Below are 18,876 nucleotides of genomic sequence, written 5' to 3'. Positions count from 1 at the left end.
TACTGCGTCAATCAGGCACATACCAAAAGAAAACATGTTTGTATCAGCACTGACTATTCTGGTTGCTACCAGCTCTGGATGCTACCAATAGCTTGACCCCCTGACACACTCAAAACACAGTCACTCACACACGTAGAGACAAACACTCACCGGGGGTCGAGTAAACACTCTTGGATGTAAACAAGAAGATTAGAGCTGCAGAAAAACAGTAACTGCTGCTCGGCTATCAGGTTTATGCACAAACATCAGGTATCTAGATGGTTTGTATCTATCTATCTATAGAATTTATGGAGACTTGGTTGCTGAAGAAATTATATACGTTATCAAAATGTTCGTAAAACATTAATATCTCTCTGATACTATGTCAATTATTCTTTTTTGCAACCAGGTCAAATCAATGGATTGGTGTTTGTCATTGCTCAGTCGGCTTTGTGCTACATGCATTATGTATGAGCACAATTTTCACAAACACGTACTTGGAATGAAAACTCGACCCCGTCTGTCAGTTATAGACTTATCACCTCGTGCGATAAGTGAAACTCAAACAGTTTTCATGTCTTGCCAGGAAAATCAACTTTCAAAAGCTGGCAGAAAATGAGACTGAAAAAGTTGATATCTCAAAGTTAATTTTGAAGCTTTCAGCTGCAACACATATCTCTACTCTGTGTGCATGCTCGTCCGTGCACTTACGTCCTGTGGGACCTGGATGAAGGCGAAGGTATACTCGGTGGCCTGTGCTGGCAGGGTCCTGGTGCTGAAGGCAGGGGGTATGGCAGCCAGACGGGTGGACGACACAACTTCTCTCTGAGGGTGGATGAAGGAAGGACAGAAATCAGACCCAATATACAACATTTTTCAAAACAGTCTGCGTGATGTTGATCTACACAATCAAACACAGACACAGATTGAATAAAAAACAAATGTCATCGTGTAATACTATATGCAAATACTGTAGATGTAAAGTCTGGGTTCATGCTTTAAAACATTTACTCTTTGGAAATGATTTGGTTTATGAGTTTGAGGTCTTGAGACTGTGAAGTGAAGCTAGACAACAATCTGAGTGTTCGTCTGTGATGATGACTGCGTCTAAGCAAACATGACAGACATTCATCTCTTGCTACAACTACAGTAAAAGAAGTCAAGGCAGATGCAGGGAGAAATGCCTGGCTTGTTCAATAAGGATGCAGAAAAGAATGTTAAGGTTGTTGAAAGCTTATGATGAAAGTTTACATTCTGAATTTTTGACATTAAAAATGCAGCTCTTAAATCAAATGCCTCTGTAAATGAAGGACATTGTCAGACAAAGCTCAACACAAACTCAGGCTGTAATTCATCCCAGTACCTGTAATGTATTTCTACATTTTCTGAATTCAGATAAATTCCAGAAATCCATATGTCACTGAAACAACGATGGTTTACAACTGAAGAAGGACAGATGCCATTTTGTAGTTTAAGGGCTATATGCTTGTATATGTCACCTTACCAATCATTTCACAGCTGTTTCTACAGCAGTACTGAGGCCCCTTTCACTAAGCTCCATCTGCTCTCTATCTGGGATACAAGCTAAGAGTAAAGAAAGAGTAAAGACAACAATAGACGCCGGGTTGAGAGTCTCTAGACTCTTGTCAGATTAGAAAATGAACCAAAATGAGAAAGACATGGAAAAAGCAATGCTGCTTGTCAGTGTTGTTGTGTATTTAAATACAATGATGATTGAAGGGCTTCAGTGCTGCATATCCTTTTTTGGAAAATGCACAAATCTATTTACTTATGCTTATGCTTGTGCTTATGAGAGACAATAACCTCAGTTTAACTGTGTAATGATTATCAGCAATGTATTTTATGAATACATAATATTTCCTATAACATTTATATGTTGCACCTTCATAAAACACCTGTTTGTTTTAAGGGCCCGTGGATCTATTGTGCAGCACAGTAGCCTTGTCCGTATGTTTGTATTTTAATCCTCCGCGCTGATTGTTCAGTTATATAGTTCGGCTTGGTTCACAAATTTAAATAAACTCATGTACTACATTTCACTAATATGAAGCACTGACGCATTGAAGCTAAGACATTCTGACAGATATAAGCCAATGTGAGTAATCAATCACTGATCACTAAAGGCTACTGACTGGGAGAACACACTGGTGGAAAGTCAGACAAATATAGCCATTAGAAGTGGGTAGTTAATTTAATGACCTCCACATCTTAGGTTGATGTGTTCATTGGACTGTACAGTCTAGACAGAGAATACCTTCAAAATTTATTATGGATTAGAAAGTTTAGATTTATCGACGCCATATTTGATTTTGACAGCACTGTAAATGTGGGCTTTAAAATTGAAAGACAAAGTGCTCTTCTGTGTTTCCCAACAATCACATAATAATTCAGGTAATCAGGTGTACCTGAGACAGAAGGTAGTATTACCAACTAATAGCTCATGAAACAGCAGCATGAAATCAAGGCCAGAATGACTCAACCCAAAATGACGCAAAACTACAGAGAATGAGGTAGATATCAGCTTGATTTTTTTTTTTTTGTGTGTGTGCCAGGTCGGCCTCGGAGAATCACACTTTCAGCAACATGCCAGGACGCATCGCGTCTGCCAGCCAAACCTCGAGCTGTCCCCCACTCTGAGGGCAGTCACACACTGTGCTGCTCCACTGCATCATGGGAAATCTCCTGCAGGCTAGGGGTTGGCTGCATGAGCCACTTGGTGATGCAAGCATGTGTATGCACGTGGGTTGAAACACAGAAAATAATGCCTCACAAGGACTGAGATGGAGCTCCTTCGTCATCACAGAGTAAGAAAAAAAAGCCCCTGATAGAGGGGGGGTTCTGCTTTTGTCATTGGTATGAAAAGGAATAAAAATGATACATTCAGTAGCACTTACTCTTTGCTTCAGTCATAAACAATAAAGGGAAAACAAACAAGCCTACGTCGTATCTGTCCTGAAAACTCCAGCTGTAAGGACACATAAAGGCTGTCAGGCTGCTTTGAACACAGAAATAAGCAAACAACTGGTGTCTGAGTAGAAGCAGGAAACAGAAAAGAAATCCCTTTTCAGATACTAGATTGCCTGTGGCTGTGGGTTTGGCTAAAACAAAACTTTGCTAATGGATGTGTGTTTTGAGCTTCAAACAATACTTCTGTTTTTTAATGATGACAATGCAACATTCAGACACTTCTTCTGCCAACACAAACGGTTTGTCACACGTACACACACAGTCAAATTTGTGGTCACAAAGTTACTCACGTTGCCATAGTCAATGTAGAAGACATGAACCTTTGCCGGTGACTCAACTTTCTCCACTCTGGCTCTGTACCTGCAGCAGCAAAAGAATAATTGAAAGAGAGAGGAAGATGGAGAGAATGGGGAGAGAGAGAGAGAGAAAGGATACAGCAGAAGGAAACAGAGATGAAGACAGAGGGCACAAGAGGTAAAGGAGATGAGTAAATGATTCCGTGCTTATTTCCCTGGGGAGAAGGTGTTGGAGGATCTGTCTGTTGTGATCGGGGGAGAGGAGCAGGCGAGGATGAGCAGGCCGGGGGAGTGGGGGGGTGGGGGCAGAGGGGATCTATGAGGACATGGCAGGACTGTGAAAATTGCACAGAGGCCTCTTTGCAATAAAGGGCAGATATTTAAACCCATTTTTGCCTTGTAGCAAATACCTTTAGTGCATTAGTGCTAATCACAAAAACCCAGCAGTTTCACTTTGTAAGGTTTGATTTTCTAGCACATTTGGCAAACAGAATATGAATAAATGAATAAACAGTGACAGACAGATTATTGACAAATTAAAGAAGAGCCAACATGAAGACCCAAATCCTTCTTATGAATTCCTACAGAAGCTATCTAAGAGCATGTTCTTTTCTCAATTCAAGTCAGTTCATTTGAGGAAGTGTCTCTTCATCTGACCATCACTTGTCTGACTCTAAACTCTGACAAACAAATGAGAGCAAGCAAGACAAATTGGCTGCGAACCAAGGACAGTAGGAGAGGGCCAAATAATTAGGCCCACATGGGCAAAGGGAGAGGCGAGAACAAAGTTATAAGTGATTAACCGGTACACATAAAGAACAGCACCGAGTGCAGAGACCGAGAGAGTGAGAGGAAAAAGTGAGAGTGACTGATGAACAGAGGTTTTTCGTTTCTATTCACTCCGACTGCGTGATGTTCTAAAAGGCCTTGAAAGGCAACGAATTTCTAATTAGCCCCCTAATGAAACAAGCCGACATTCCACACAGATATGGACACAGAACAATGAGAACATGAACATAATTAGCTCACTGAATAATATAGAGCTGCTTAAAAAAAAAAAAAAAAAAGACAAAAATCTCAGACATTTGCCACCTGGTGCAGGATTACTGTTTTGCTGTTGAAAGAAACAACAGGACATAATTGTCTTTACAAACAACAGGTTAAAGAAAGTTAAGGTTTACAACAGATGGCCTATTTGAAATGCTCATTGGTTTCTGGGGCAAGAAAATAAGTTTTGCCCCCAAAAACCAGGAGAGGAAGACAGAGGGAAGGAAGGAGAACACCTGTGTCCGGGGAACATTTGGTTTTTTAATCAGTTTCGAGATCTTTTTTTGCAGTCACCTTCTTGACACAGACACCACCCCCCCTCCTCCCGATCAATGTGACTTCTATCTGTCCCCATGACCATCTGTAAACTTCCAACATCCGGTGTGTGGACAAGATGAAGAGGTGTGTGTGTGTGTGTATATGTGTGTGTGTGTGTGTGTGTGTCAAGTGACTGCTGATTCTACAGGGCCAAATCAGGGGCAGTGAGCTAATTACACCCTGTGGGTGTCTGCAGTTAACGCATCACAGGCTTAAACAGAGACAAGGTAAAAATGAAATGTCAGGTGTTCAGAGAAAAAAACACGCAAACATGTTGCTCACCAAACTGTAGAAAATATCTTAGTTGTTGTAGAATTAGGTCATTTTACATCATGATACAGCATGTTTTCAGTTACGGATGCTCAGATCAACTCTTTCTGTCCCATCCTCTGATACTTGAACTCAGGGAATCTGCATGGCTCTAATGGGTTCAGATGATTGTGGAGCTCTTAAATATGGTCACAAGTATCAAGACGTTTGCTCACCATTCACCATCAGCGAATTTGGCTATGCAGTAGTCCCCTCGGCGTGCAGCATAGGATCCTTCCACGGGTGGCTGGGCGGCGATCTCTGCTCTCATGGTCTCCATCAGACTTTCCAACTGGGCTCCTGAAAAACACGAGTGAGACACTTGAGTTCACAGATCCTGTGTGAGTCTTGAAGTTGCCTTTCATTACATCACTGTAAGGGTTTTCATCTCACTTCAGCACCGATGCTGTTTGCCTCTGTTCCCATTTTATCTAATTCACCATGTGTTCCTACTCCCCATAGAAGAAGTTAGAAATGTTAAGCTTTGATTGTGTAAAATGGGTCTAAAATTCCATTTAATTCTTTCAGCTGCAGAGGTGCAAACATTTTGATTTAGTTTCCATGTTGACTTGACTGAGAGAGCAGGTCCTAAAGCAACAGCAGAAAATGAACACATTTGTATCCCACCCCTGCAGACCTCCTAAATAAATGCATCTACATAAATAAAATTAAATAAAGTCTGATGCAACTTTGCAGAGCACGACTGTGTGCTTCTTATGCACACAGTCATTTTCTTGGGGTTGTTTATGCTGTTTGTAATTGAACTGCTTCTTGTAAAAATTTCTTCTCTGCATTTTGTTATGAAAAAAGTGAGATTAATGACTTTTTTTCATGCTGCAGCATAGTTTATCATAAAACTCTTAAGTTCAAGTTAAATTGCATCACTGTCTTAAAGAAGGCACTTTGAACTTTGATTCATATGGACAAACACAGAAAATACAAACACAACTCCTCATATAAACTCATAAAGAAAATTTGTAAAAAACTTTATCTCTGGATAAAGAGAAAAGACACTATTATTTCAGGAAGTTTTTTATTTTTAAATAATTACGCACTAACAGTGTAAGCATATCTCTTCAAAACTCATATTAACCTCTAGTGCCCTTTAGACGCAGAGACTAAAAATACACTGAAGAAAAATAAAATGTGTTTTTTGTAGCTGATAACCTGTTAGCACCACGCAGCTAATGCTGGTTTGACCCTGCTGGAGAAATACAGCTATGAGTAAGGCAAGCCAGCTCTCCCAATGGGCCTTTATGGCCTATGAAGCCATTATATCATGCACTTCAGACCTGTTATGGTGGATTCAAGGCGAGAATGTGGCTGACGATGTGGGGGGAGTTGGAAAAATCAGATAGTGAGTCACAGCTCCATTGATTCAATCACTGCAGTAAATAGCAGCAAGATTTGCACCCATCAGGAAGCTGATTGTGAACACCACTAAGTATGTGCATCTCGAAGAGTCACTTCCTAGTGTTCGTGCAATATGTACAGTATATTTGTTTGTGCATGGTGGAGTGTGTTTATGTGTGCATGTCTAGTTTAGTAGAGTGGCTCATATGAAATTCCATGCCTGGATTTTTAGAGCCCATTTTCACTGATTTACCACCTGAAGGGGGTTTGTGGGCAGGAAGGCCAGGATCATGGGTAATGGTGCATCTTTAACCACATACACCCATCAGCATCAACATTAAAACCAGTTTCCAGTTTTATGTTGGAGCTGACTGGTTTATATTCACATAATAGCAGGGTTTATGGAGGCAAAAATAAAAAATTCAAATACATAATTAGGTATACATTTCCATAGTCTCATGACAACACTAAAAAAACTCAATTTCTTAGTCGTGTATGTGACATGGCTTTTTACATGTTGCAAATATGTTTAACATGTTTTGGATAACAAAGACTGGGAAAGCATCACTGCTGCTGCAGTGAAGAGAAATAAAGAGATCTCTAGTCACAGCAGTGTGACCTTGTACTTAAAGTATTTGAATCCGAAGCCTCTTTCAAAAAGGCAGGAACTTCAAACTTGTTAAAAACACGGCACAATCAGTCCAACTGCTCAGACCATACAAAAAAACCTTCAAGTTGCTGAATTGTGTAACTTTAAAAATGCCAGCGTTTGGTAAAAACTAGATAGTCAGCAATCAGGTTTCTCCTCTATCTGCATGTAGACTTGATTTTTACAGTAACCAGATTATTGCAGCCCAGGTACATACATGCACAGATTTCCTGTTTTAACCTGATTTCTCCCACTAACCTGGTTTATAAAATGTGTAAAATTACTCAGTTCTGCTCACTATGCATGTTACTATCAAACAAACAGCTTGGAGGCAGTGCACACACCTTTCTTTACTACTGTGCTGCTGTGAGTTGTCATTAGCACCTAATATTATTTATGCTTGTATATATAATATATAAATATATATATATATATATATATATATAATGAAAGGCGTTTTTCCAGTGTTACCTGTGCTAAAAAAGCCAGGCTGCTGCCAACCAACAGCAGACAGGACATCTTCATTAGCATGATGCCAAACTCAGAGAAAAACATCATTGAGCAGAATGAAGGGATTTAGAGTGTGAAGCAAAAGCTGGGAGCTCAGTTTGATTGTGGAGGGGGTCAGGGCAAGAGGAGTGGGGTGTCCAAACACCTTGTTGGCCACCCACTGCTACACCAACTGCTGACGAATGCAGTGAGGGGAATAGGAGTATAAATACACACACACATACACAACCAAACAGATGCATCATGAGCCTTTTGTGGAGAAAGCAGTTTTTGGAAAACATTGTCAGATGAATTGCTTCCCGAACTCCTTGCCTCATACGTATACACAAACACGCAGAGGTGGTGTGGTTGCATCATTATGCTCCAGCTTTGCCACAGCGACCTGGTGCAGACTTAGTGGAATGGCACTGGGCTGCAGCCGTCACAGCCAGCCACCTCCTTGATTTATTAATCTAATTAAAAAAGGTTAGTGTGTGCCTTCCTCCCCTCTCACACTGAACCAGTGTACATTTGTGTGTGTATATTTACACTGACTTGTATATTTATTTCAGTTCCTGGGCCATGTACCAGTGTGGGTCCAGAGAGAACCAAATAAATGACAAATGAGCTATAAGAGGGTTCTACCTGCTATATATGTATAAATGAAGGTCTAATGGATGGAACCTCATAGCCTAGCCTAATTGACAATGCTTTATTCATGTAAATGGTAAAAGCAGCACTGAGTGACGGCATGTATGTGCTGCTCTAATATGTGATACGTGAAATGGGGAAAAATTCACCACATCATGAACAGTGTCCTGATTAGCTGATGGTGAGATGATATGACTGCCAAGTCTTTGTCTGTCATAAGTCTCATAGCCAATTCCTTGCATTCAAATGAGATGGTTTGCTTAAATGCTCTACTACGCCATCCTGCTGCTAGCTTTGAATTACACTTACAGTGAGTCATAAATCTTAATCATGCTGTTTGTTCCTACTTGCACCATGGCAAGCTCTTATTTCTGCTTTTGCTGATTTCTCATGCTCAGATGTGTCACTTTAAACCACTTGTAGACCCCCACAAACCAACCATGTCAACCTCTTCTTAAAGATACACAAAAATTACCCGGGACTCTTAGGAAGAGCTTATGTTTTTAATCAGATTTTTTCATATTGTACAATATGTTCCCTAGCACCTAATATGTGTTGCGTTTCCTCCTGTAAGAAGACACTGATCATTGTTCACTGTTTACATGATTTATGGTTTTTAAATGAGCATCTTCATGCAGAACAGCCACAGAAAAATCCATCTGACATGTACACTCACAGGCACAGATTCTCAAGATATTCATGTTTAACCCCAGTGTATAATCTACAGTATGGCACTGATGGGCTTTTTACAGCTTTTATTGCCTTTATTTTTCATTTGTGTAGCATGTGTTACAAATCTTAAGTCATTTTTTCATGTCTGATTGGGAAAAAACAGTTTTGACAATATATGTTCTACTGTAACTATTTTATGGGTTTACTCTGTGGTCTGGACTCTGTATGGGCTCTGGTTGGGGTTATACCAGTCAAAGGGCACTGACAGCACAGTGTTATGGATCACCAATTTTAACAAGCTGATTTATGATCTGCTGTGACCCATAGATTCCTTTCAATTACTTCCAAGTCAAGACCAGTCAGAATTTAACAATAAATCCATGCCATCAATGACGTAAATTCTGCCTTGTGTCTTTTGTAATTTGATTCACGATTATAACAATGTGCAATAAACTACTGTACTGTAAACAAATCAATATGTGGATACAGAAAAGTATTATTTGTCTATGTCCTCATTTATGTGTATTTGATTTAGTATGCACACTTTACTTCATGCATTTTCATTATTCTCTGTTATTCTCTGGGATTTAGGAGTTTTATTTGCTGTGCAGGGTTCTTGGACAGAACTGAACTGGCCTTTGGGTTATGAATTTATCAAGAAAACATCATCCTTGTGTACAGATTTAGGTCCTGGTCCAAGTTCTTGTCCAGAGAAAATCATCTATGTAGTATAAATGTGCATATCACAACACCAATAAATATACTGGGAAAGCAAGTATGGGCAAGGAATCAGACAGAAATGACCACAATAAAAGATAGTACTCTGACAAGATTCAGCGTGGAGGGAAACTGAAATGAGCTTTACATGCTGCAGGCCAGCACAGAGAGAAAATCCAGGCCCTCTGGGGTCAATTGAGAAAACTCTTATGCAAGTGCAGCATCCCAGTGAAGGTCTGAATGAATGTGAACAGTCACATTAGGAAGGAAGAGCTGCTAGGACAATCTGCATTACAGAGGCAGATTCCCATTTGATGTTGGCATAAAGACAACTAAATATCTGCGTGCAGAAGGGGTAAACCATGTCGAGCGTGAGTGCTCATTTTGTGTTGGAGGGAGAGCCAAAGCGATGATCCAAAAAACAGCCGAACCACTGACTGTGTCTGATGCTGGCCAATTTCTCTCTGTCTTCATCTCTTTATTCCTCTATTGTTTTTTTTCTCCCTGGTTCTGTAATTTATTTATACAGCATTATGGCTACAACTGTTTGTAAATCATATATAATTACATTGTGAATGCCCAGTGCAGAGTGAGGGAGCGATTAGGCTTAAAAACAAGAAAACAATGGAGAAGGAGAGAGAGGGAGAAAAATAGAGAGGAAAGAGAGACTGACAACAGTTTTACAGGTTGGTTATGATCATATTTGATTATACTGTGGCACAGCATGTGAGCAAAGACAAGGGGAGGGGGGGACAGAAAGCCAATGAAAACGGTGAATCATGTGCTCTTTCGCGACACATCCCAAGGCCGCACTGAATTCTATTAAGCCGTTTATGAAAGCCATTAAACCACAAAAGGGTAAATAATCACAATATGACAGAGGCAGAGGCCAAGAGAGCAATGGTTGCTTATGAAAGCATTGTAATTTCCTGGCTTATAAGAATGAAGGATTAAGAGACAAAGTGGAGTGCATCCATGAAAAGGACACCTGCTGAGGAAACAAGCGACTGGAGAGGATCTGGAAACATAAGCGTGGCTATGATCGACTATAATTCAGGAAGGAAAAAGGAGGACCACATCCAGAGGAGTGAGACATAGCCAAAATGAGGCTAAAACACAAATATTTTTTCTACCAACTCTCCTGCTGATGTTAGGAGTACTGCAGAGCTTTTGCTGTGCGCCCTGGCTGACTGGTCAAAGATTGTGTGGACATATGGATGGTGCACCATCCACCATCTGAGAGATTCACAGCCACTGAACAGAGCTTTTGTGCTTTAGCTCACCTGTTGGGGTGTTAAATATGCATGAGGGTTTGGACAGGCTTTATCCTCTGGGGTAGAGGAATGGCTGCGTTTCAGGACATGCAAGCAACACTTCAAAGGTAGAAGGCCGCAATGACAAACAACAAAACACAGGCTTGGTGCAGTATGTAGTGGCTTGGGAGCCCTGCATTTGTTTGTGTGTGTGGGCAGACATACAGCTGTTACGAGTCTTATGCCCCCTGTGGTTGGTCAACAAAGAACCAGCACTCACCCGGGGATATTTGTACACTTTCTGAAGACACAGTGTGACAAGGAGGGAGCTAAGACAAGAGAAAGGCCATTTACTCCCCTTCCTGAGTGATGTTTAAAGCGGTGTCAGCATCTGCCAAGCGTTGAGAGGCCACTATAAAAAACAAATGATCCCCCTGCTTGACTAATGCTGCTCCACTCCCACTGGAGAGTGATATGGATTATATCTCATGTGATATCCCCCCACCACCACCACCAATTACCCTGTTCCATTCCACCCTTCCCGGCAGTCTGGAGCCTTTTACGGCAAATTACTGTTTCTGTAATTGGAAAAGCCATCACTGAAAAATCTAAACGGAGAGACAGCATCTGTGGCTCTCTTTTTGCATCAGTCTCTCCTGCTCTTCTCTCTGCCACCTGTCGGGCCTCATTGACTGCTGCTAATGCCCTGTTTTGATTGTGAGGAGTCCAAATATACTCATAAGATGGCCCTGTGCACAATTGGGGAAGAGGACCGGGGGTGTGGGGAGGGGAATGAGCCTGGCCAATTTTGAAGAGAACCCCATTTGGGCCTGTAAGTGGCTCACCACTGCGAAAAGTGCCATTCAGCCAGTCAGCTTTAGGTAATAGACCCAGAAGTTGACATTAGTGCAAATCATGCTTGCTAAGATAGTGAAGAATGAGGATGAACACGCTCATTTTCCGCCTGAAAATAAAAAGCACCCACCTCAAACTGACAGGTGAGCTGACCTTTTAGAAGTTAACTTGCATATCTGATTTAATAATGAATGTCTTGGGAGGGGGGAGATCATCTGGGCAGGGTCTGACCGCTAAATATTGCATCTGCTGCAGTGGCAGGGAGCGGGAAAAGTGAAAAACAGCAGCATCAGCTGCTGCAACTTTCATTCAGCTGCTTGGTTACTTTGTTCTCTGTAGGTGTATGGTCGAATGGCACCACAACAAGGTCTTGAACACGCTCCAACTGAATTAAACATGAGACATAAAAGACAGATGGACAAAGATACGTGGTCCACAATGTGGGTAAAGATTTCATGGAGAGAAGAACCTTTCTTTCTTCAGTCTGTGTGAGACAAAGTACAGATTCTATTGAGGCCGAGTTTTAAAACAGCAGTATAGTAATTAAAGCCATTCCCTCTGAATTTGAGGAGGCCATTAAACTATTCAACATAACCATTAATTCAATTGTCACATTTAGCACTTAGGTGCATTTCTTATGTTGTTTGCCAATAATCTGAGTTCATTTTTTTCACTGTACAATTAGTTCCGTTACTTCATTGTTTTAATTAGACAATTTACATGATTAACAAAAAATTACTTTTGCAATTGCTTTTGAAAAAGTACAAAAATAAAGTAGTTTTGTAGCACACTAGTGTAGGAGTTAATTATCTCAACCCCTGACTGACTTTGGCTTGATGCCCACAGTGCCACAGAAAGATATCTCATCCAAACTGGGGAAAAAAAATAAAATGAACAATGCAGGCAGCCTTGCGACAACCATTTCTAAATGTGCACCCTTGTTTTTTATTAAGCTCTATTGTATAAAGTAATCATCACTTTGCTGCCTTGACATGACATCCAATTAGCAGTCCACTCACCCTGATCAATATGAAATGCTACAGTAATTCTCATGTCCTCATATTGAAATCAACACCCTAGATACCGCTGTTACTCCGGCAACCTGTCTCCATTTAATACAGAGTTGGACTTGAAAAGAGTGATACTGATGTGTTGATACAGTGAGATCACTGTCGCGAGGCCATATTGGCTGAGGATGTCTTTTGGGAAAGCATACATTAAAGAGGTAACCAACACAGAGAGGGAACAAGCAAATAAACCAATATGGAAATTGTCAAGTGGCAGTACCTCAACGAGCTCGCGACAAAATAAGATTGAAACATAGGATTTCACAGTAATGGAATTCAGTTTCAAAAGGAAGAAAGGGGTTTGGTTTGAAGTCTAGCCAGAGAGAGAACAGCTCCCTGCCTGCCTTGCTTCATCAGTAGCTGAGTCCAGCATCATTAGGTGATGAACAGCTGCTGTGTGTAAAAGGTAGAAGTGTGAATAATGCGGACGGAGTGGCACCTGGTTGGGGGGAACGACTCCACTCATTATGAGTCTGTATAGGTGCCAGGAAACAAGCACTAGACAGGATGTACCGCCAACTGCGCTGCAGCTGAGGCTTGGGGTGGGCAGAAAATGTGTTTGTCGGCCAGGCTGGGCCTAGCCTAGCAATCCAGTCCCACGAAGGGGGCAACCAAGTGAGGTCCAAATCAGAAGGAGGCTGCTAGCGAGGCAAAGAAAACCCTGTAGGAAAGTTGCCCAGTGATACAGTCTGTTGACCAGGAGAGCCCATGCAGGCTTCACCTAACACAGCTGAGGACTAGGACTAACTCGTCATACACAGGAATTAGGTGTGTGCCCCAACGTGTAAAACATTATGCGATAACTTTGTTCACATAAGTGGAGCAAACATCAGGCTGAGATATGGAAAGGCCCAATGGTAAACAATTCCCTCCTAATAGCACACAGATTCAAGTAGTGTAACATCTCTGCAGTAAGTATACAAGACAGGAACTGGTGTGTTATGTGTGCCAAAGGAAATAAGTCAAAAACTGATGGTTTTCTCTGATCTTCTTTGTGCTTTTAAATTTTAGTAGCTTCTCTTCCTCTGTGAAAAAGACACCTGCTGATCGACACTGTGGCATCATGGAACAACACTGTCAATCAAGGGTGCATTTAAAATCAATTAAAAAGAGTTCTGCACACATTCTGTCAAAAAAAAAAAAAAAAAAAAAAAAAAAAACATCACTTAATAGCTTTTCTGGGGCTTTCAACACTTCCTAAGAAGATGAAGTATAGTATGCCACAAGGATCTCTCAGTTGACCAAGTTCCATACTTAAGTCATGTAATGACCACAGAGCTCTCGTCACCAAAACTGAGCAAATTCCACCTGTTGAGGTAGACCATGAAATTAAGGTGTCAGGGAAAAGCCAGAAGGTGGGCCTTGTTTTGTCCTACTTTTTTGGGGGTTTTTCAAGGTCAGGGATCTTCATTGCTCTACATTCTGACTGTTTTGACTGTATTTGAATCTGTTACTTTCCAGTGTAAAACTACACATTCAAAACTGAAGTTCATTAATACTAATACCCATAAGGAGCAATCATTAATTAGGATCCCATAAATTAGTGTGGTTTGTTTGTTTTTTTCCTAAAACTCTGACCAAGATATATACTGAGCACATTTTACAGTTGAAAAATAAACTTGTCAGGGCTCTTTGGTGGACAAACTAGGTAACAGTGACACTGTTTCTAAATGATCTCACAAATGTATTTATCATAGCTGTACTGCAGTTTTTTACTCATTGTCCCCTGTATGTGCCAGTACACATCTGCACTAAGCAGCTGATTTATCTAACTCTGTGCAAAACCTTCTTAAACCAGGACATTCTGTGGAACAGAGCCCCCCCCCCCCCCCCCCGCCTGGAGTGGCCTCTGTCTTTTAGTGTCCAAGGTCACACAGATCTATGCAGGTCCCCCTCTGACAGTAATTACATATAGCCTCCGGAGAGAGAGCAACACATACAAAGAAAATAGGGACAGAAAAGAGAGACAGCGGTACAAAGTGTGGGGGGAGGAATGTGAGACAATGAGAGATAAAAGCATAGAGCAACAGATAAAGACCCTCAAAATAAACTGAGGATTAAAGAGAGCAATCCCTCAAGCTTCTCAGTGACTTGGAAAAACCAGACCTAACGTGAAATTAATCACTTATCGGGCTTGTGTAAAGATATCCATATATGAAAAAAACCCACACTTAAGAGTAATTAAATGTGAATAATTAAAAGGGGTAAAATACAGAGCGCTTAGGACCCCTGGAGAATAAAGATATTACAAACTGCACTTTCTTTATAATGTTCATGAAACACTTAGAAGATAACAGCATAAAAGTTTATTACATGGGCCTGTGTATGTTCAAAAAACAACAGCCACTTTTCAATCACCACTGACCTCAGCAGACCACAAGAAATAAATAAATACATCCCGGTCTATCAGACAGCCACAACCCCCACCACGGTGCAGAGACTGCATCTAAATATTAATGCCTAAAACCCACTGTTTTTATGGTTTCTTTTACTTCGTCCTTTTCTTTCTTCTACAGTAACAGATACTGTCCACTTCCTATAAGTTACCAGACTGCTTATTATTACTGCACTGTAATATCTGCCGCCATCTGTCTTAGACTTTATATGCTCTTATCAATGTAAAGTCTTTTTGCATCATTTTTCTATTGCAAACGGTGCTATCTACAGGCACCTGACCTCTATCTTCCATAACCCATCCTCACTAGGGTACAATTTTTATTCATTTTTCTTTACTTTATCGTTCAGCACTTTCTACCTCATGCTCTTTATTGTTAGTATCATTCAGCTACATGGAATGTTCCACTACTTTTTGTTCTCTTCTTCTTGCTGCTGTGACACTTTAATTTTCCTATGAGAAATCAATAAAGTTCATCTTATCTTATTGACGCAATGGTTGAAACAAATGGGCGCTTAACTGCAGACAGAAAAATGACTCTCTCTGCCAGTACCAGCTGTATTTTAATCATTTTGTTTCTATGATAGATCTATCTTTCGTGATCAGTTTTAAAACCACAATAAAATCTGGCAATTATTGAAGTTAAGTAAATGGGCTCACAGCTATCATCATTATGATGTCAAAAAGCAAAGCTGTGGCAATATTATTTTATTCTCTTGTTGAAGTTGCTTTCACTGAGGCGTGTCCCTGGCTTCCAAACTGAACATCAGGTGAGAGACAGACCAGAGGGCAGCCAGTTACTGTAGGCTTGCAGTCCAGGTCATTAGTGTGCTATGCCTCAAAGATGGTCAAGGAGTACTCGATGAAAGTGTTTTCTCCATCTGGCAAATGGAGTGCCGGCAGTGGCTGCCAAAAACACTGAATGAATTTTGTCTCTGATGTTAACTGGAAAAGTCGCAACAGGAGAGAAGAGAATGTGTAGGTGCTGTGGCAGAAACAATCCAACTCGTAGCATAATGTGGGTCTTAGGAGGTCAATGCATCAGGGGAGGTGTTGATTCAACTTTGTTCGTGCCCCAAAGAGGTCAAACTTGTTATAGTGCCATTTTATTGTATCAAATTAAACTGCGGTGATGTTCAGTGTTGCATCCATTTATTTCTGTGTGTAATTTTAGTTTAGCTTACTGACTAAAATCATTGACTTGATGGACATGATTTGTTAGAGGTTAATCGGTGCGGCCAAAATGCTGCACACATGGGATGAGGACAGTCACAGCAGAAACATAAAAATCTGTTTTCACATGGATTTGAACTTTAACTGTGGAATAAACATTATATCCATTTGTTGTTTCTGTGAGGTGGTATGTTGTGATCAGTTGCAATCACAAGAGTATTTATGAAATTCAGCCTCTGCTTATCTGAGTATATAAATTACTTCACTTCAGAAATTGAGGGAAAGGGAAAAGATGGGGTAGGGAGGTGGAGGGAGGTGGGGGCTGTTGAACATGTAATGATATTGCAAAGCACTCAACTTGTATGATTTTACAGGCCCTAACACTTTGATGTGCTCTTCAAGGGGTTGGTATGACTTAATGTAGCTTTGAGGAAGCGTCAGCGAAAATGAAAGAGACCAAGGGAGGGAAAAAAAAAAAAAAGATGGAGGAAAGCAGGGAGGGGCAAACAACATGATAGAGAGGGAGATGAGGGGAGTGAAGCAGGGGGTGAGGACCGGTCAGGTTTTGCCTGCCTGCTGAGAATAACACTTTTTAAAAAAAACTAGCACATAAGCCTCTTGGTGGAAGAACACGGGCCAATTAAAGGAAAAAATAAATAAATAAAAAGGCCGTAGCATTGCTGGATCATCTAAAAATCGCGCCTTTATATGAGAAAAGATTAAATAACTCACAGCTCTCCTGTCAAAATACACTGAGAGCAGCAATATAAAAAATGCAGTTTGTGTACCATTTCTTTAAATGAAACCCTTAGGTTGCTACTGAGAAAAATTTGTAAATGCTCTGCATCTTGTAGTTTCCATAGGTCCCTTATGGATATAAGGAACTCAGGAGAAATATGCTAAAAATAAATAAAAACATTTTGATTTGTTCTTTCATGTGTAGCTCGAGCACAGCGTGTTTCCTTCCAAACTCAAGCTCCCTCTTAGATATTCCATAACATGGAATATGCTTGTACATGATCCCTGCTGACAGTGAGTAATGCTCAAGGTATAAGCCCTCGCTTCAGGTTAACATGTGCCATGTTTCAGCCTCTTCCCAGGGACAACTGATTTTGATCAGTGATAAAACCTTGCACATAACCTCCACATCGCTCCCAACTTGCAGGGGAGCGAAGCTGAAGTAGCCAGAGGTGGTGTAAGGGCTTAAGATTTAAACCTTCAGCTCAGGGCAAGAAGATGAATGGCAGATTGTTCCTGCACCCTTAGTAACACCTGGAGGTTTCAAGAGGGGGAGGGAAAGAACTATTCGGGACCAAACGCTTTCCACATTTGTATATGATTGGATTGTTATGGTCTGAATGATGCTCAGGCTCAAATTGGCAGTAAATGAAGGCAAATTAATTAATTATGGCAGTGAGGCAAATTAAGAGGTGGCCAAAGTCAATTTCATGGCCTCTGACAGTCGACTGCCAGTAAGGCAGATGTGGGGGATGGCTAAGGGAGGAAGACCTCTGCATCCTGTACCGCTCCCACACACAAACTGGCAGACGATGAAGGCACAGTGATTGTCATGAAGGCTTCAGATCTGTTCCAACTACTTTGTGAATGCAGGTTTGATTGTAATTGTGAGTTTCTGAATGCCTAATTGTGTAAGATGATTATAAAGTCACAAAAGGCAAGGTGTCAATGACAGGGTGGCTAAAATCCTGATGCTCGGAGGGTCAGAATTCAGTCACACTGAATGAGCCTAAAGACATGCTTTCTGGCTACACCATGTTTCTCTAAACATCACTCTGGATTATTTCTGAAAAGACAAATCTATTTTCATATTATCTGGAATATTGACTGCGGTGGTACTAATGGCAAAAGCGCCGCTCAGTGAATTGTTGCTGAAGCCCAACCTGTATGTGCCCTTAGTTACTGTTGCAACAAACTGCTTTGTGTAAGCTCTTAAGATAAACACAGATATAGTACATGCTGTACGTATACACATACACACAACTTGATTTCGATATTGCAGAAGATGGCCCATTAAACAAACTACCTGAAAGATGGCCTGTTACCCAGCGCAAAATAGCACAGGGAGAGGTATTATGTGTGCATTCATTTGTGTATACAAACACACACACACACACACACACACACATACATACATATACTGTATACAGACACAAACAGCTTGTCAGAGGGAGCAGCCATGCAGGAGTACCAGGGATTGTTAGTTTTCCCATCCCCAAACTTTTCTCCGCCTTTCTCCCTGTGTCAGTGGTGACAAGAGGGGACGGTGTGATTTATTCCTGTCATTCAGTAGTAATAACAAGTGGGACGTCCTTTCTTTTGTCTCTACTGGTGGGAGGGATGCTGCAGCAAGGGATGAGGTGAATGTCTGAGTGGTGGAGATAATTGTCATTCATAAAGTCAGTCTGGTGTTAAAAGGGAATAAAAAGTGAGGGAGCCCTTGCTCGCATCTCTGTGTGGAGAGACTGTTGATGGTGGTGTTTACGGTGGGATTGCATAGGGTGATGAAATAGTCGCTGTAGCATTATGTAATAAAATATATTTACAACACTTTCAAATTTTAGTAATTCACATTTGATCTACACGTGTCACAATTTGCATTGGTCTGACAAATACAGCATTTGCGTCTGTTTTTGAGTTTTTTATG

General features: G+C 40.9%; 1 protein-coding gene across 1 annotated transcript in view; it reads right to left on the bottom strand.

The window, feature by feature from the left end:
* The window catches only part of snd1 (staphylococcal nuclease and tudor domain containing 1), a 165,927-nt gene that overhangs the window by 19,734 nt on the left and 127,317 nt on the right, over positions 1–18,876 (bottom strand). The window contains exons 19-21 of the mRNA XM_071502501.1: positions 5,114–5,237; positions 3,258–3,327; positions 691–804 (exon numbers count right to left, since the gene is read on the bottom strand). Of these exons, the coding sequence (XP_071358602.1) occupies positions 691–804; positions 3,258–3,327; positions 5,114–5,237 (308 nt within the window). The remainder of the gene's footprint in view (positions 1–690; positions 805–3,257; positions 3,328–5,113; positions 5,238–18,876) is intronic.

The sequence above is a fragment of the Trachinotus anak genome, unplaced genomic scaffold (assembly GCF_046630095.1).
Source record: "Trachinotus anak isolate AG129_WGS33_773 ecotype Australia unplaced genomic scaffold, CSIRO_AGI_Tana_v1 ptg000018l, whole genome shotgun sequence".
Classification (NCBI taxonomy): domain Eukaryota; kingdom Metazoa; phylum Chordata; class Actinopteri; order Carangiformes; family Carangidae; genus Trachinotus; species Trachinotus anak.
This window is presented reverse-complemented; position numbering and strand designations above follow the sequence as displayed.